Consider the following 19,314-nt stretch of genomic DNA (forward strand, 5'->3'; position numbering starts at 1 on the left):
CAAAGGCGGTCAAGCTGACTACATACGAGGGTTCATCGACCGGAAGTCTGCAAAATGGGACATAAGTCCCAAGGCTAGCCCATTTGTCAAGGAGAGACAAATCAAAGGGTTTAGAACGACTTTGGGCAATGACTATAGCAGTGGGCGTGTTCAATGCTGAGACTGGCTCTTTGGAAAGAACAGCTGAAACCATCTGGTTTTAGTGGTACCAGGTTGTCACTTTATAATCGAAGCGAACGAACGAAAAAACAAAAAAGTACGAAATGGCTACTATCTATCTTTTACATTTACATAATATCTAGAGATGAGTCAATACGAACCTAACGTGGCTCCTGCCAAATCGTTTATTTCCAAAATCAATTCCAAGTTTTCGAATCTTTCGATATCTTCAGGGATTCAAAATATTCATTCTGATAAAGATGGTAGTAGCAATGACGACACCTTGATTCATAATGCATTTGTTAAATTCTTTGAATCCAGAGGAGAACCTTATCCCGAATGGTTAGGAGTGAAAAAAGCCAACCAAGATCCCAGATCACAGCAATCCTATTCAAGAAGTACTTACCAACATAATTCTGAATTTCAACCAGTTCGTACTCAATATAATACCGGTGCTTACAATCAACAGCAGTACCAACCCCAACAATACCAACCTCAACAGGGCCAGCCTCAACAGCAGTACCAGCAGTATGATCAAGAGAGCCAAGGTGGAGCTGAGGTGGGGCGTAAGCAATCTTCATACACCCCAAGGTCTTCTAGTAAATTGTTTGATTTATATAATAAATCGAGACAACAAGCAGTTCCAGGATCAGGATATAACGCTCAATCTGCTCCGGCTCCGGCTAGAAGTAATACGTCTGGGGCCCATTCCTCGAGACTAAGAGAAAGAATGATGAATCAATCGCCAAGTATGAACAATCTTAGTCAAGCTGCAGGTAACTCTACTTCTGCGAATAATAGCTCTGGTAGCAAAGCAACTTGGGGTAGAAGAGGATAATTCTTCTTTTTTGATTATTACATTTTATTTGATTCAGTTCTTCTCGTCTACGTACGTTTAATTTAAGGATAAAACCTGTATATTTTCATATATATGTTACTAAACGTTACTTCATTAAATATTATTCAACTTTTTGAAATTGTACTCCCAATGATTCCGTCCTCTAATGAACCAATCAGGTAAATTGTTATCTGGCGGTAATTTGAGTTTTATTATCCCCACATTACCATATTTCACCGGGAATTTATGAAGGTTTTTATAGTACTTGTAATCATAAGTATCTCTAATATTTTGTATTTCAGCAGGTGATAAATCTTCGAATCTGTTCTTCTTTGATTCCTTTTCTCTGAGGAGTCTTGGTGTGTTCTCAAATGACCATCTTGATGAGAATGATGATGGTGTGGTAGGGCTCTGGTTACGAAAACTTTTATTTTGACTCTTGATGAATTTAGAATCTATTGAAGACCTTCTTCTCTCATAATTACCTCTGGCGGCATTCAATAGTATATCATTGGTGAAACTGCTATTCCTACTGCTTCTTGAGTAGTTGGGAGAAGTTCCAGGAATTCTATTTCTTTCGTCGTCTATTGAATGCAGCTTTTCATGTTTTTTGATCTCAACTAATTTCAATAAATTAGCAGGGATTTGAGGCGAGGAAGATAAGAAATCTTCATCAATGTCGTCATCGTCAAGACTTTGAACGTCGTCCCGGTCTTCATCCCAACTGGGTGAACCATCATCAATCGATCTATTACGCGACAAAGTTCTATTCAACTCGGGACTTCTTTGATAAGCAGGTGACAGCAGTAGCATTTCATTTTCTTGTTGCTTTTTAAGTTTCGACAGCTCTTGTTGTTTCTTTAATTGGTGATTCAATTGATCAATCTCATAAGGTATCAACTCAGTTTGAATCAATTCTAAGAAATTTTGAGCATAATAATTACTCTTACTAGAATTACCAGTATAAATACGGTACTCATTCACAATTGAATTCAAATTCCATTTTTGTATTTTCCTTAATATCCCTACTAAAGTCAGAGTCAGATCAACTAGGAGTAGATTGTGTTTAGTTTTGTTAAATAATATTTCAAATGCTCCTAAAATCAAATTTTTCTCAATTAACATCCATTGATCACTTTTACTCTTGGAATTATCCAATGATACTAAATCGATGGAATGGGAGTTTGAGTCCTTTTCATCTCCATTTTCCGATTGGGTCTTGGAGCTGGACGATGTCAGGTCTCCATTCAAACTATTTGTTTCATCTTCATCATGATCTTTATTAGAGCTCGAACTTTCTCCAGTATGGTAATGGTTAGTGATTTTTAACCCTCCCAATCTGAACAATTCAACGTTATTCGATTCAATAAAATTTCGAAGGGTCCTGGGAGGTTTTTCAGCATCCAACAAAACAAGCGATTTTAATTGAAGTGTCTCTAGAAAAGGAAAATGGTCTGCTTCAAGTTTTGAACAACGATAAACCCCAGGCTCAACCATGCCAAAGTTATCGGGTGGAACTAACATATTGCTTTTGGTATAATAGGCTATCTTCAATATAAATGGCTGATATTTCACATAATTTTTCAAATCAAAAATTATCATATACTGTTTTTTTTAGTGAGCGCACTAACAAATTTTCACTACAGATACTTCAAAGTACGTTAATAATATATAATAGTTTATATGAAGAGAAAAGTCAAAAAGAAATGAATACCTAACCTCTAATAACCAAGTCATCAGGAATACCTTCGTATTCTGAGTAACCCAAGGCCAAGTTAATGTTTTGTAAGCATTGAGTGGAAGCACCTTTCAATAAATTATCAATGGTTGCAACTATAACGACTCTATTTTCTTTAGAGTTAACAGCAAAACCTCCAATAACAACACCATGTTTACCACTGATATCTTTAACCAAAGGAGCTTCACCAGTGACAGTGATCAATTGTTCACCTTGATATCTATCTTGGTAAATGTTTCTAATCTCACGAGAAGTTAAAGAACCAGGTTTGATTGGAATGGAAATGGTATGAGAAATACCTTGAAACCATTGAGCAACATGAGGAGTGAAGGCAATTTCTAAACCTAATTGGTTACTGATTTCTTTTTCGTGGACATGGTCAGTTAATGAATAAGGAACTAAGTTATTAGATAAGAATTTTACATCGTTCTTTGGAGATGGTTTAGTACCAGCACCAGAGTAACCAGAGACACCAAAAACGGTTGGGATACCAGTGATATGATCGACTAAAGGAGCAATCGCACATTGGGCAGCAGTAGCATAACAACCAGGATTTGAAATTTTTTTGGCATGAACGATATCTTGACGGTTATTTAATTCAGGCAAACCATAAACCCATTCTCCAGTAGTATCGAATCTATAATCAGCAGATAAATCAATGATCTTTGAGTGCGATGAGTTAACTGATTCAATAGCATCAACAAAAGGTTTACAAACACCATTTGGTAATGCCATCACCCACATATCAACTTTTTGTTCAGCTTCTAATTTTTTAATATCTTCAATCTGTAAGTTTGAATAGACAATGTTATCTTTATTATAACCTTTTAATTTTTGGCCAGCCAATTCACGAGAAGAAACATGAGATAATTCTAAGTAAGGGTGTCTATCAATTAAACTAATTAAGTTTTGACCAGTGTAACCTCTTGCACCAATTAAAGCAACCTTAGCCTTTTTAGTATTAGATCCATGACGAATAGGAGGATTTGGGTTAGATGTAGTTGAAGGTTCAAAAGCAGTACGAGAAGTATGTAAACCTCTCTTTTGAGTTTGAGAATTGAAAACACCGGATTCTTTAGAAGATGATAATGAGGATCCGATATTAGAAGAGTCAAAATCTTTAATTAATTCAGAAACTTCTTCGGTATTCAAACCGTACCAGAATAGAATTTCACCATTTTTAGCAAATGAACCATCGGATTTTGAAAAATACCAAGATAAATTAGAATCATTTTCGTTAACAATCCAACATAAAGATTTGAAATCTTTTTTCAACGAATTGAAAATATTATCGGTAACATTATTGAACCAACCAGTTTTAGAAGATAAGAATTTATCTAATTTTGGAATTTTATGATTATCTTCGATAACGATGGCCAAAACTTCCAAAGGAGCATCACCATAAGATTTGAAAGAGATTGATTCTAAATATTTTAAATAAGAAGCAACAGATAATTTACCAGATTTGATTTCAGGATCTCTTAATAAAGCAGATCTCAATAAATCAGGGTTACTAAAATCTTTCAAAGAGGTACGGTTGATTAATTTATAACCTCTTCTGATTAAGGTACCAGCACCAGAATCGGTGAATAATTCTTTTTGTAAATCATTAACGTCAATAATAGCAACAGAAGAAGATCTTGGTAAATGTTGTAATAAATCATGAATTTCTTTAATTTTCAATTTAGTACCATATTTAACCCAGCTCTCTTTCATTAAATCATCAAATTCTTCATCTAAATTAATAACACTAACTTTTTCACCAGTGTTACCATTTATTATACCACCTTTTTCATTAAGATAAACGATTTTCAAAGGTTCAAATTCTCTTGCCAATTCACCAGCGGCAACATCGGCATTAACATTCAATAATTGACCAGAAGGTGTTTCAGCTAAAGAAGTTAAAATTGGTAAGTATCCAGAGTCAATAGCAGCTTCAACAGGACTTTTATTAACGGAATTAACTTTACCAACTAATTGATATTTATCTTTATCCAAGTAATCAGCACCAAAGACACCAGCAGTAATTGGTCTAGCATGAACTCCCATTTTCTCCAATGCAGTGACTAACCTTAAATTTTGTTCCAAGAAACATTTTCTAACAACCTCCATAGTTTTTGGATCAGTGATTCTAATTCCATCAATATATTGGGGTTCAACTCCTTCATTTTCTAGTAATTCATTGATTTGAGGACCAGTACCGTGTAAAATAATTGGATATAAACCAACGTGGTATAAAAACGCTAAACATGAAGCTAATTCAGGTAATTGTTGAGTTATAATAGCACCACCAACTTTAATAACAGCAAATTGCTGTTGAGAAACAGAAGTAAAGTATTTTAAATATTGTTCAACCTCTCTTTTTGAACCAATGTTATTCAAAAGTTGGACAACAGTAGATCTGGTCGAAGCAGCAGTTTGAGAAGAGTTAAACTTACGTTGGAATTCAATTTGATTTGAATTTTTTTTCAAACTGGTTATCGAACCAACTATTTGCGGTTTGCTAAAAGCTCTCAAGCTTTTAGAAACAATCGATGTCTTAGTACTTAATCTCAACATATCGAACTTGCTCTATGAATATGGAGATACCAACCCTAAATCAATATACCAAGTAATAATCCAGAAAGAAAAAGAAGAGAAAGTGAAAATTTTAAAAAAATTGATATTAATTTACGTTGAGTCAGAAAAAATTTTTTCAATTAGGCAACACAACCACCAACCAAAATTAAGCGCGGTCTTTTATCGCTGGGTCTAATTTTTTTTTTTTTTTTTTTTTTTTTTCAGGTGCAACGATGAATGAGTAATTTTACAGCTTTGAAATTGCCTCAAAATTTGACCTTCTACAATAAACTAAGGGACCATGGGTTGAGTTATTTTGAATAATCCCTCAGTGGCTACAGTGTCAGAGTCTAAGCACAATTGTAATGAAAAGAATGTGGAAAAAAAGGGAAAGAAAAGGTGGTAAAGAAGTAAAAAAAAGTAAAAAAGTGAAAGAAATAATCTCTAGAGTTCTCCAGTATCTCTAAAAAGCCAACTAATTAGTGGATGATATATTTCGTAGTTCAGCTTGACTAGCTCGTGTAGAGATGAAATCAATTTCATTGACTCGGGATGTACGTATTTAAAGGTAGGGGTTAGCTTAGAGTAGTCTTTACTGAGGCAAATCGACTTGAAGCTAGATTTCATGATTCTTTCGGCATGGGAACTTCTTGCAGAAACTCGTTTCTTCAAAAAAGTTCCAAGAGTAGGGTACCGAAACAAACAATACGAAAACCTATCAAGGAACTGATCAATGACTAGATCTGTGTTTGTCAAGTTTGCTTCAAAACCTTTAATTAAATATTCACCCATGCCTTGAACTTCACAGACCAAGAGGTTTCTGCGATTTACTTCGAAGTTTGCAACAAACATAAGAATATAATTGGATTTGATTAGGCTTTCAAAGTTCACTAGCAATTTGATCAAATCATCTTTAAACAAGTGAAGCACTTCGTTATTTTCCAACTGGCTATCAATGATTTTCTCATCCAATGATTTCCCATCATCGTGAGTGACAAATGAGACGAGTAATTTCCTAAGAAATTCCAAGCTTTTGGATTGGAATATCATCGGATCAGTTTGAAAGTTCGGTAGATGGTATGATGCTTGAATCATCTTCAAATAATCAAACTTGAAACTTGAATTGGATTTCCAATAAAGATCTGGATAGTATTTATAATAAAATTTATAAAAAATGGGATACCTGAAAGTTGGTGAATTAGTCCCCATTTCGATTCTATAGCTTTCATTTGAAATAAACGTGAAAATATTTTCAAACCTAAAATAGTCTTTTATATTATCAAATTTGCAGTATTCATACCATTTTCTGAAAAGCGTGGACTCTATTTCACAATAAAGGAGTATGATTTGTGATTTTACTCCCTGAATGTACTCTTGTGCTCTATCGCTACTATCACTATAGTAAGGGTCATATTCCTCTTCTCGATCAAGGTCAATTAATTCATCAACCATTTTAGATAAGTCGCTTTCCAACCGATTTATTAAGCTTCCATCAATCCAGTTGAGGCTGGCAAACTCTCTTAGCGCTTTTAATAATATCAAATGCAATCTAAAATAATCGATGGTTTCAGAATACGTAGCCATTTCAATATGCTCCTCATCAATATAGTCTTTTAATCTAATAAATGTCTGATGAACATCTTGTAAAAGATTCTTGGCCTCTGCATCCCTATAGCATGTATCACTAAAGTAGCAAAAGTGATATAGTCTCGTGAATACTCGGCATAAGATTGGATGGAATTTGTTTGATAAAATTCCAAATTCTTTAACTTTTTGTAAATCTTCATATTCATCAATGATATCGGTTAAGCCCAAAGCTATTAAGTCTTGGTGGTCGTCAATATGAGCTTTAGCATTTGGAAGTTTTGCTTTCAACCCTGCTTGGATCACTTGCGGAATATTGTACGCATGCTTCTTTTCTAATTGTCTAGATCTAAACTTGTCAACATGAAACCTTCTCCAGGCCAATTGATTAATAGCAGGAGGAATAAAAAATTTTTTGGAGCCAAGTTGGATTAGGTTTACATTTTCATCAACATATTCTTCACTGTATTTGTTTTCTAAAAGACCAGAATCCGCCTTCATTAGTGGAAGTACTGGAAAAACTTTAGATTCCATAGTTCTTTGAATAGATTGAATAAAATCCCCTTGGTGTATACCTATATCTGTCCACTCCTTAATATCAGCTTCATTATTACTCAATTTTGTTAAAAAAGTATCTTTTGCTAACAAGTCTTTCTTATTTTGTTCAATTCCTTCAACAGCAACATCTTTCTCCTCCAAATCAAGGACTTCTAGTTGTTTGTTTATAATATCTAATGCCTCATTTGCAATCGATACACAATTACTCAAATGAACGGATTTAAATATTTGGAAAACATAGTGATAAAATTTCCAAATTTTACCTAATTTCAACCTCTCGATACTTATAGGATTTAATATCTTCTCATAAGATAAATTGAGAAATTCATCTAATGAATAAATTAACCAATGGGCCAATTTAAAAGTTAAAAACGGTAATGAATTTGAAATTATACCATGTCCATCGATTCGTGTATAGTTATGATTAAACGCACTATACAATTGATCATGAAATATTGATGAATTGATATTAGAGTTCATACCTGAGTGTTGACCCAATTTAATTGAATCTTTCAAATCCGATATTAAAATAAATGCAAATTTGAAATTCTTGTAGTGATTGTAATTATCCAAATCGGGCAAATTGATAAATCGTAAGATTCTCGAAATAAGGATAGAAATTTCTGAACCATCTTTCAATAAAGATATATTTCTCCTATAAGAACTATTTAGTAGTGTATCAAAGGGGTGGAACTTTCTAAATTTTGCAACATCTTTGAAAAAAAGATTTTTTTTAATATTTTTCTGAATTAAAATAACCCTGGCTAAGCTTTCATGGGGTATTTTGTCACAATCTTTCTTGATATAAGAATCGCCAACCGATATCTCATCTTTGATTAGAAAACAAGTGGTAAACTTGCGGTGTTTTTCAAAAGATAGCCTCGCCTTATTCTTAACATCATCCAAAAACTTGTTTCTTCTTTCATTGGCTAACTCTAAGCTCTTGTTCAATTTCAGAGAGTTTTTCTCAATCAATACTTCCTGGCGACGTTTGACCTCATTAATTCTTTCATTGATCAACTGTTGCTTCTGTCTCAATCTCAAAGACTTGTCCTCAAGCTGCTGTTGTTTTCTAAGTTTGTGAGTGTTATCAGACTTTACCGAAGTAGAATGATCCAATTTTGATTTAACTGGGGTTATATTCTTCAAGATATGGAATGGAATGTCAAATGGGATTGAAGAGCTAGGTGTTACATCTGATGACTGATTTGGTTCCTGAAAAATTGCTTCAAATTTAGATTCACAGTCATCATCATCTTCATTTTGAGAGTCATCTTCATTCAAGATTGAATTCTTGAATGCTAATGTAGAACTATCATTTTGGGAAGCTGATTCATTCAGGCTTGAATCCTTCATATTTGCTTCATAAAGACTGTAATTTTTCTTTTTCCCAAAAGAATTGAAGCACTGAAAATAAAAGTTTAGACAATTTCAAGACAGCAAGAAGGTTAATAGCCAAATAAGTAGCAATATGTATTTTATAACCGTTGATAAGGGATGATTATCCCTTTTTATGGGGTATTTGCGACACAATCCAGCCATCAAAACAAAAGACCCGGACACCGAGACATTAAATTTATTCTATTTTACAATTATAATTAGCAGCAATTGACTTACAAAGATTACAATCAACTCAAAAAGATTCAAAAAGATGAAATAAATATAATGGATTAAAGGATTAATAATACTCTAGAAGAAAAAGAAAAAAAGAGGAAAGTCTATTATACAGTGAAAATGCTTCTTGGGATAACAAGAGATTAGGAAAAGATGAAAATGATTATGAACAGGAATTATTGAAAAAACAAATTGTTTTATGAACAGATTGAATGAACAGATTAAATGAACAGATGAGCAGATATGAAATGAAGATATTAGTTTTCTTGTGAAGGTTGTTTCTTTTTGCTTTTCCAAATTTTACCAAATTTGAAAATGGTGCCGGAATTTTCTGAGGAAAGGTTTGCCATTGAGCTTTCTGGTCTAACAGGAGTTACCACATTATCGAAAGCGTTTGATTGTTGATTGATCAAGCTACCACTTCTATTTCTATTTTGAGGGTTACTATTTGATCTTGGGAAAGATAAATTTGGTTGAGTAGTAGGGGTACTACCTGCAGAATGACTTGGTGAATAAGAATTTGGAGATTTACCGGTATGAATTTTAAGATGACCTAATAAATTTGAAATTGAGGAAGATTGGGTTACTGATTTATCAAAAGAAGATAATTGAGGAGATGTTGAAGAAGACGCAGGAGGAGGAGGTTTTTCATTTGGAATTAATTTTGGAGAAGAAGAGTAACGAGAAAAATCATTATCTTCATCTCCAAAAATTATATCATTATGATCATGAGGAGAATTTGAGAATTTGATTGATTTTTTCTTTAGGTTTGAAGATAAATCGATTGGAGAATTTGATAATTTAGGAGAAGAAGATGAAGAAGCCTTGGGGATGAAGTTTGGAGGAGATATTGATTGATTATGTAAAGAATTAGGGGACACTGGAGATAAATGATGATCATGTATATTTGATTTTGATGATTTTTGACAACAGTTAGGTAATGAATTAGAATCTTGTAAAGAGTCTAATTTTAATGAACGATTTTTTTTAATAAAACTTAAATAAGCATTTTCTTTAATAATTTGTAAGATTTCATTTTTAGCTCTCATTAATTTTATTGGATTGTGAATTTTATTATCATCATCATCATCTTTATGATCTTCATCCAAGATTTCTTTAGAAGATTTTTGACTGATGTTAATTTGTTCAGGAGAATCATGATAAATATAATTATTTAAAATTAGGTCCCATTGATTAGTTAATAATTGACGTTCTTCAAAAGTTAATTTTTTCGTTGGATTATTTGGATTTTCGGGCGAGCTGTCTAAATGACTATCATCATCTGATATTGATATTATTGATTTATTTTGGTCATCGTCATCATCATCGGATAAATTTGATTCTCTTAAAGAATCCCAGGCTTGATTCATCATACTTGAATTTGGGGTTGGATTATTGATTGCCCGAATCGAAGCAAACTCATCTTCATTACCTAAATCATCGATTGTAGACACAAATACCAGAGTTGGTTCATGATCTTCTGATTTTATGGAGTTTGAAGATTTTTTCCTTTGATGATATCGACTTCTATTTTTATTTTTAAATTTTTTAGTTGGATAAGGTAAATTATCTAAAGATTTATCTAAGGATCGATTTAAAAAACTATTTGAATAATGCAATGGGGAAGGACTGGTTAACTTTAAAGTTTCTAAATGATTAGGGAAAATTTTATCATAATAATATTCATACTTGAATATTTCAATGACAAACGATAAATTCTCTTGGGTATGTAAAGTAGCCATGTATTTTTCAAAATTATTAACCATTTGTTTCCTATTTGCGCTTAATGGTTGATTAATTGCATCATGGAAACAATCGTCTAATAATTCTTCTAATGAAGGTACCGTGGTTTCACTTCCTCCCCCACTGGGTAATATAGTGGACACCGACCCGGCCATTGATGCTCCCGATGAATTCACTGACTTTTCAGACATAAAACTATTCCCAAGTTGTCCATTTTTATCTGGAACTGGACTCGTTGATGGACTATTACTATAAGATGAATTAGAAGAGTAATTATACTGACTATTAAGTGACGTGGGTGGGGCCTTTTTCGGTATAGGTGCTTGATAGTTAAATCCAGATGGATAAGACATGTTCAGACCTGTCTTTATAGAACTAGTAGCTGTCTAGTCTTGGATAAAGTTGGAATAGTAGTTTAAGTTTTAAGGTGATGGAAGGGAANAAAAAAAAAAAGAAAGAAACAAAAAAAAAAAAAAAGAAAATTTAAAGAATTTGCCTAACAAAACAAAAAAAAAAACCAGCAAAAAGAAATAAGAAGTACGGTTTTTTGGGGGTTTTCCAACGCTTTCCACTAGTGGTTTTATCAATGGGCCAGGATGGGTTACTAAAGGAAAGAAAGTCACTGGCATAACAGTAACAAAGAGAGTCAAGGGTTTAAATATTAGGGTAGTATTACCAGGAAATGGGCTCACCGGTCTCGTCTAATATGCATGGGTAATTAATGGGATGTTTGGATGTAAACATTTCACTAAATAAGTTTCCATTGCATTGAGACATCTTCTAGAAACTGGAGACCGTTGGACTCCATGATTACGAGTGTTGCTATGGCCACTTGCCTTCTTTCTTGTGGTTTGGTGGTTTGGTGGTTTGGTGGTTTGGTGGTTTGGGGGCCAGGCCCCCAAACCAACGGTTGGGCTGAAGGGCCTGGGGGTGGCTTACCCATCCTGGTGCACGGAACGGTGGGGCACACTTCCGAGTCACAACGGTATTAACGGTAACACTGCAGGGGACTACTGGACCGGGGTCCTTGCGACGGTTCCACCCATTCGTCAATATGGGTGGATACGACTTGGTTGTAGGATGGCCTGGTTGTGGAGATGGTGGTTGGTGGTAGTTGATGCTATGGCTGGTTGGGGCTGGAGATCTTCATGGCCACTTTGCATTTCTTGCATCAACGGTGTCGTTTGGATTCTTCTTCGCTACAACCTCCCGTCACAAATCGCTTTGCTCCATTGCAATGGAATCCTGCCAACCAGCCCGGGATCTTACCCCTAAGCATGCAGTGGCATCTTGCCAATCATGCAATTGGCTCATGCGAGGTTTGATTGTTGCAAATAGGCCTACGCGAGGTGGGTATACCACCACAAGCTGAACTGGCAAGAGTGAGAATGGTCTGATACGGCAGCGACAATGCACACCTGAGCAGCTGACCGGATGGGGGCCTCTGTCACCGTTAAGACGAATCCGTTGATGGATGCCCGGTTTGTCTTATTGGTTGTGGTGTACGGAGCGTTCTTTTGGTATCATTGTACTATTCCGAATCGGGCTCTCCCGTGCACGCTCTGCCAACCGTTCTACTCGATCACCATGCTTGATCAGATCATCTAGTTATACGAATCGGTTATGAATATGTGTATATGGTTATAAACATAGGTAGCCTTCAATATATAAATATACGCTTATCACAGTGGATGGTTATATAAGTATATCGCGATAACCCTTTTCCCTCCCGGTCTTCTCCTGCATACAACCCCCCGCTATCAAAAAGTATACGGGGTGAAGTGAATACTACATTTGCTTTCCACAGTTTCTTTATCATTAAGCTGCTTAATATTAGTTTATTATCCAAGATATTGTTTGTTACTGTTATTGGGGGTTTTAAATTGTTAATTTAGCTATTTCTGCTGCTTATTTTTTCGCTATTTTTCCATTTTTTGCCGCCCTTTTAATAACCGCCGGAGAATGCTACTGAAATCGTTATTCAAACAGGCTAGGCTGGTTAATGTCAACCCGGTACTCGGTAGAATTGGAAGCAATGGCGGGGTTAATCTTGAATCAACAAGATACATTTCCCGTAAACTGTTTGCCACTTCATCATCTATCGATAATGATGCTGATTATGAAATTGATTTGATTTCTTTAAGAAAGACCAAAAAAAATGATCTCTCTACTAAACCAATTGCTAAGTCAACGGTATTGAAGTCAATTAACGAAATTAAATCAGATCCTTTGGATTTTAAAGCTTATCGCAGATCAGATGAACAAGGGTATTTGGAATTTGTTCAAAATTATAAGATTGAATTAACCGAATTCTTGAATTTCATTCGTAAATCTTATAATAATAAAATAAAGGATTTTAAACAATTGACACCTGTGGAATTATCGAACAGTGCCTTGATTTTCAAAAACTTGTTCTTAAAGGGTAAGTTAAATCCAACCATTAATAAGTATAATTCTTCTAGTTATCAAAAAATGATTACAAGATTGCTAAAGTATACTACTCATGATGATAAATTCCATATTAACTTATCGGATTCTTTATTACCTTTTGTTAATAGTGACGTGGATTTAACCTTGATATATTCAAAAGGTATTTTGAATTATTTACCGGAATTGAAAGATTTATTTGGTTATAAAAAGCTTACTGGAATTGATCAAGTCATTCTGGAGGTTAATAATCAAATTAACATCCTAAATGAATCTTTAATGAAGTCAAAGGAGTTGGAGAATTATGATTTGGTTTTTTTCAAAAACTTTATTAACCTTCAAAGATACTCAAACTTGAATGAAATCCTAAGTTCGTGTGATTTGTCCACTTCTGACTTGGAATTCATCTTGAATGATTCAGATAATTTGATTATCAATAACCGAATCAAATACAATTCCGGAGAAGATTCCAAAATTTATTCAACTTTATTAGAGTTAAATGGCCATATTAATTTCTTCATCTTAAGTTCTGCTAAAAAATTTGAAAATTTCCCGCAATTCTTGGAAGAATTGTACAACGCTTCTTCAAATTCAAATGATTTAATCTCCAAGGAAATTTATTCAACTATTGTCGAAAAATTATTACCTTTACTTTGTAATTCCACAATCAATATCAGCGATATTGAAATTTTGAAACCAGTCGTTAATGAAGAATATTCCAAAGATACCTTGATTATTTCCGACAATAATCGTGTAAATTTTGAATTAAAAACTAGTGAATTGGTGGGATTGCATGATTGTATCGGTTTATTAAACCATTTTAAAAATTATATCGGTGGTAGCTTAAACATTTCTCCAATTAAAATAGAATCTCACTTGGTTAGTTATATCAATGAATATACCGATCCAAAAGTTTGTTCTCCTATTGTGTTATCGAAATTAGAAGACTTTCAATTATCTTTAAGAGAATATCTTCTGATTATTAATTGGAAACTGAATACTTTGGATTCTCTCTTATCGAATCAAGCCTGGCAAGCAGCGCTTGATTGGTATTCCGGTAGACATTATCAAATAGATGATGATATGATGGCCGTTTATGACTATACGGATTATATCAAAAATTTTGAACCTAAAGATGTGAAATATGATGAATTGTTGGTAAACTTACAACAGGAAATAAAATTATTAAAATCAAACCAATTGAATAATTTGCCGTTTGAATGCTTCAAAGTTGATGAAATTAAATCGATTTTATCAAATCTATTACCATCCTCAACTCGTTTAAATCAATTGAAGAATTCATTACCTGCTTCTGGTTCAAATGCTAAATTCTTGGATCAAGTCTTATTATCTCCTCCTCCAGCCCCTCCCTCTCAATCGTATACTCAGGTTCCTGATGATCTTGAATTGGATAAATTCATTAATGAATTAACCATTTTAAAGAAAGACGTATTGAAGAAGCCTTATAAATCATTTACTTCTTCTGCTTTGAACAAATTTATTGATGAGAAAATTGATGAAGTTTTCAACTCAAAATTTCATGGCCCAAAGATTTTCAAACCAGTTAACTCTACTGAGTTTGGTATTCATCGTGGTAATGTTTATCAATTCGTCAGATTAAGTAAAAGATTAACAAGATTATTTGAAGTGAATGGTGGGAATACTGAAGTCTTGGATTTTTTGATCCATAGTCAATCTGTATTCAATGATATGGAAGCTAAAATTAGGGAGAAAAAATTGGCTAAATTGGCAACTAAGGCAACTACCAAGGAAAACGACAAGCCTTATGTTCAAATTCCTGATGATTTGGAATTACATAAATTCACGAAAGAATTGGAAATTTTCAAAAATGATGAATTAAGATCTTCTTTCAAGAACTTCAGTCCTGACAAGATCAATTCTTTATTAGATAAAAGAATCAATGAAATTTACAATGATTTACCAAACACCAATCCTGCTTCAAGGTTATCAAAGGAAAATGTTTTTGAATTCATGAGATTAAGTAAAAGAATAACAAGGTTATTCGATATGAATGGTGGTAATACTCAAGTTTTGGATAGTGTAATTCAAAGTCAATCAGTTCTTGATAGTGTTGAAGCAAAAATTGCCCAGAAGAAGAAGGAAAAAGAATTGAAAGCTTCTAAAAGAGACACATATGAAACTAAGCCTTATACTCAAATTCCTGATGATTTGGAATTACACAATTTCATTAATGAATTGGAAATTTTGAAAAATGATGAACTAAAAGCATCGTTTGGTAATTTCTCAGCAGAAAAAATAAATTCATTGCTAGATAAAAGGATCAATGAGATTTATAATGACTTGCCAAATACTAACCCAGTATCCAGATTGTCTAAAGAAAATATTTATGGATTCATGAGATTAAGCAAAAGATTAACTAGGCTATTCAACATCAATAATGGGAATACAGCCATATTAGATACCTTACTCAAAAACCAATCGATTTTGAATAACGTTGAAAGAAAAATAGCTGAGAAAAACGTCTCAGAGAAGCCTACTGTTAAGCCATATGTCCAAATTCCTGATGATTTGGAATTACATAAATTCACGAAAGAATTGGAAATTTTCAAAAATGATGAATTAAAATCTTCTTTCAAGAACTTCAGTCCTGACAAGATCAATGCCTTATTAGATAAAAGAATCAATGAAATTTACAATGACTTACCAAATACCAATCTCGCATCTAGGTTATCAAAGGACAATGTTTACGACTTTATGAGATTAAGTAAACGATTGACAAGACTTTTTGATGTAAATGGGGGTCATACAGGAGTTTTAGATACATTACTTCAAAGTCAATCAGTTTTTGATAATGTTGATTCAATGATTAAGAAAAGAAGATTGTCATCTACAAATATTTCTGCTGTACCAGCCAGTCCATTACCTTATAAGCAAGTTCCTGATGACTTCATGCTAGAGGAATACATGGTTGACTTATTACAACTAAGAAGTGAATTGGGCGATGATTTCAAAAAATTTGAAACTGACAAAATTATGCAGCAATTAAGAAATATGATTGATAACGTGAAGAAATATAACTTGGACAAACGAATTACTTTTTCTAAATTGTACCGTAATTTGTCATTATTATTTAAACATAATGGCCAGCAATCTTTCATTCTTGATAATGTTTTGATCAATGCTCAGACTTACTCAGACTTTGAAAGCAGTTTAGCCAACAGACGCTTGAATAACACCATTGAAACACAACCTGAAGAATTATCGAAACCAAAAGAGTCAAAAGATCGTCTTCAAATCCCAACGGATGAAGAGTACACTAATAAATTTAATATGGAAGAATTTATTAATAACCCTCCAAACAAGAAGACTCAATATAATGATTCTGAGTATCTTATTTCCTTATTGGCTAAGAACGGTGAGCCATCAGAATTGGATAATGAAGACTTGTTAAAATCTGAGTTGGCTTTCAAAGACGCCGTTTCGAATGCTTTAAATAATAAAGCTAGTAAATCTGAAGAAAACCCTGAAGAGTTTGATGAATTAGTAAATTTAACTGCAGAAAAAGTTCGTGAAAACTATAAAAACAAATCAAAGCCTGAGAAAGAAGTTGGTGAAAAGAAGGCAAATGTTGACAAGGAAACTTTACAAGATTTTTTACAGAATGCCAAAAAGGAAAATGAATTAGCTAAGGAAAGAAGATTTCGTGAGTCCAAAGCTTACGAATGGAGTAAAAGCTTGTGTAATTCAAATCGTACATTAGAAAGTCACAATTTTTTCAATCCCTTATTATCAATTAGCAAATCGAAGGATTCTGAAGATTTATTATTTCCCGATGCCAACAAGATCAATCGAAACGGCGAGCGTAAATATCTCATTTTAACTCCCAATGGAAGTAAAGTTGTTATGAACGAAAATCCTTTTGGTCCTTATCATGCCGACGAGGATATATTTTCAGTGTTGAATAAATTTTCTGAAGATGATTTCAAAAGATTATGCAAAGTTATTAAAAGATACCAAAGCAAAAACTGGAAGTTAATTGGCGGTGGTGGTAAAGAAAAGATTTTAGTTTTCACCAGAGTTAAATTCGATAAGAAGAAATTTGTTTTAACTAAACTTAAAACTGCTTTCGCCACAGCTGGTGTTGTTTTCATTACGTTATTTGGTCTTAATTACTGGTCAGGGAACTTGGATCATGTGCAACGCAATGAAAGAATAACTCCACCCCCACCAAATCCAGCAGAGGAGACAAAGGTTCCTCAATCAGCTAGCTCAATGGCCAATAAGACCAACGAAGCAAATGGTGCTTCTGAAAAGCCTTTATGGTCCGGATTATTCTGGAAGTAATCGGGCCCCTACCGTTAGCACTTCACTGGGATGAAGTATAATTATCGTTTAAGTTTTTGTTTATGTTTTATTGGAATATTATTTATTACGTTATAAGTAAGTGTAGAATATGACTTTATTTAATGCTGCGAAAAAAAAAAAACTTTTTTGAAAAAGTTAACCTAATGTAACGATAAGAAATTGAACTAAACTAATATACAAGGGCCAAAACAAAGCCTTTAATAAAACTAATCTTTCATTTCTGCTTCTTTGGTAGGTAAGTCCTTCATATCCTTGTGAATGTGAATGTACTTCATGATGGTGACTCCTCCGTGGGTACCATTCCAGAGTCTCAATCTTTCAACCGTTTGTTTATCACTCAAATCAGGCAACTTGTATCCGGTATCGTATATGTGTTGGTCGTGCTTTCTCTTCTCTTCCAAGATATTCTGTCTTGCTGTTGCTGGTCTTCCAGGTCTTCTTTCCTCTTGTAGTTCTTTTATTTCATCATCGTCTTTACTAATATAACTTTCAACGAAATCCTTCATATCTTGCAAGCCGAAAGTCACCTTCTCTGGTTCCTCGTTCACTTTTTCTTGAAGATGGACAATGAATCTCAACTCGTTGTCCTTTTGTTCTTGATGCTTCATCTTTTTGGCTGTAATCTTTTGGTCTCTTAAGGTTGCACGATTCAATTGTTTAAACTTACGACCCTTGATATGCATTTGTCCCGTGGATTTCGCAAGGTTCTTGTTGACCTTGTTCAAGTTCTTGATTATAGGCATCTTATCTCTGTACTAATCTTCCCTATAGCTATTCACACAAGCTTATCCTAACTATGGTCTTCCCCAGCTCATCTTCAAACGAAGAGAAGAGAAAAAAAAAAAAAAAAAAAAAAAAAAAGATTTCACTGGCATTTTCCTGCACACAATGGTCACGCGACCAACCGCACAAAAAAGGAAGTTTTTATGCGAAAAAAAGCGGTCGTGCAAATCGGCCAATTCTAATAACGAAGACTTAATTTTTTTTTTCATGGAAAGCTGTGGACTTAATTAAAAAAATCATAGAACAGGTCTAGGAAAGCTGCAACCAATACTGGAAAAATAGGATTTTTGAAGCAAGCTAGTTAAGATACGATGATCAAGTATACCGAAGAGCAATTATTCGAAGTTCAAGAACAAGCTTATAACCCCAAACCAGAAATTTTGGATGCTTTCAATGCATTAGTTGAATCGGTAAGAGAACACAATGAATTGAAGGCTGCTTTCAAGAGAAGTAACGGGGATACTTATATTGATGAACACGGTAATGAAAGATCTTACCGTCACATGAATAGAAGAAGACCATCTCGTACTGGGGTTAATCCAAATTTGAAGAAAAAACCAGCTGAAGTTGTTAAAGTTGACGAGGATGGATGGGCAACTTTCACTAAGGCCAAAAAATCTTTTGGTGCTGAAGATGGAACTGACGAAAGAGATCAATTCAGGGAAAGTGTTAAAGACAGTGGTGCTGCAGTTAAAATCAAACCAAATAATAAAAACTTGGGTTCTTCTAAAGCCGTTGATCCAAGAGACGCAATTGCTGATAAGCAAACAACTACTTTCAATGCTTTTGAAGCTTTAGGTGCTGATGATGACGACGAATAAACAATTCTTATTTAAGTTAGTGACTTAACCGTGGAAGATCCTTAATTTCCACTGGTTACTCTCATTTCTTATGTATAATTCTTATATTATAATAAACTTTTGATGATAAATGTTTGTAGTACTTACATTTAGGTAATAAATTG

The 19,314-nt window shown here is 33.8% G+C and overlaps 8 protein-coding genes across 8 annotated transcripts; 3 read left to right on the forward strand and 5 right to left on the reverse strand.

The window, feature by feature from the left end:
• Nucleotides 1-90: 90 nt before the first annotated feature.
• MSO1 (Mso1p) lies at nt 91-1,117 on the forward strand. Its single transcript, XM_020220466.1, has one exon. The coding sequence runs from the start codon at nt 305-307 to the stop codon at nt 995-997; it is 693 nt and encodes a 230-aa protein (XP_020078832.1). The 5' UTR covers nt 91-304; the 3' UTR covers nt 998-1,117.
• Nucleotides 1,098-2,547, reverse strand: HYPBUDRAFT_151386 (uncharacterized protein). The gene has a single exon (XM_020220467.1). It carries the CDS (start codon nt 2,519-2,521, stop codon nt 1,112-1,114), a length of 1,410 nt encoding a protein of 469 aa, XP_020078833.1. The 5' UTR covers nt 2,522-2,547; the 3' UTR covers nt 1,098-1,111.
• A 124-nt stretch (nt 2,548-2,671) lies between these two features.
• ARG5,6 (bifunctional acetylglutamate kinase/N-acetyl-gamma-glutamyl-phosphate reductase) lies at nt 2,672-5,320 on the reverse strand. Its single transcript, XM_020219176.1, has one exon. The coding sequence runs from the start codon at nt 5,292-5,294 to the stop codon at nt 2,712-2,714; it is 2,583 nt and encodes an 860-aa protein (XP_020078834.1). The 5' UTR covers nt 5,295-5,320; the 3' UTR covers nt 2,672-2,711.
• A 328-nt stretch (nt 5,321-5,648) lies between these two features.
• HYPBUDRAFT_151388 (uncharacterized protein) lies at nt 5,649-7,480 on the reverse strand. The gene has a single exon (XM_020220468.1). It carries the CDS (start codon nt 7,410-7,412, stop codon nt 5,739-5,741), a length of 1,674 nt encoding a protein of 557 aa, XP_020078835.1. The 5' UTR covers nt 7,413-7,480; the 3' UTR covers nt 5,649-5,738.
• Nucleotides 7,481-8,835: 1,355 nt separating this feature from the next.
• Nucleotides 8,836-11,275, reverse strand: HYPBUDRAFT_236395 (uncharacterized protein). The gene has a single exon (XM_020223190.1). The coding sequence runs from the start codon at nt 11,144-11,146 to the stop codon at nt 9,308-9,310; it is 1,839 nt and encodes a 612-aa protein (XP_020078836.1). The 5' UTR covers nt 11,147-11,275; the 3' UTR covers nt 8,836-9,307.
• Nucleotides 11,276-12,755: 1,480 nt separating this feature from the next.
• Nucleotides 12,756-17,546, forward strand: HYPBUDRAFT_3710 (uncharacterized protein; the record flags this gene model as incomplete). Its single annotated transcript, XM_020223370.1, has 1 exon — nt 12,756-17,546. One exon carries the CDS (start codon nt 12,756-12,758, stop codon nt 17,544-17,546), a length of 4,791 nt encoding a protein of 1,596 aa, XP_020078837.1.
• Nucleotides 17,547-17,641: 95 nt separating this feature from the next.
• Nucleotides 17,642-18,291, reverse strand: HYPBUDRAFT_151390 (uncharacterized protein). Its single transcript, XM_020220469.1, has one exon. The coding sequence runs from the start codon at nt 18,248-18,250 to the stop codon at nt 17,774-17,776; it is 477 nt and encodes a 158-aa protein (XP_020078838.1). The 5' UTR covers nt 18,251-18,291; the 3' UTR covers nt 17,642-17,773.
• Nucleotides 18,292-18,661: 370 nt separating this feature from the next.
• On the forward strand, nt 18,662-19,171 carry HYPBUDRAFT_3712 (uncharacterized protein; the record flags this gene model as incomplete). Its single annotated transcript, XM_020223371.1, has 1 exon — nt 18,662-19,171. One exon carries the CDS (start codon nt 18,662-18,664, stop codon nt 19,169-19,171), a length of 510 nt encoding a protein of 169 aa, XP_020078839.1.
• Nucleotides 19,172-19,314: the final 143 nt, after the last annotated feature.

The sequence above is a fragment of the Hyphopichia burtonii genome (assembly GCF_001661395.1).
Source record: "Hyphopichia burtonii NRRL Y-1933 unplaced genomic scaffold HYPBUscaffold_1, whole genome shotgun sequence".
NCBI classification, from domain to species: Eukaryota; Fungi; Ascomycota; class Pichiomycetes; order Serinales; family Debaryomycetaceae; genus Hyphopichia; species Hyphopichia burtonii.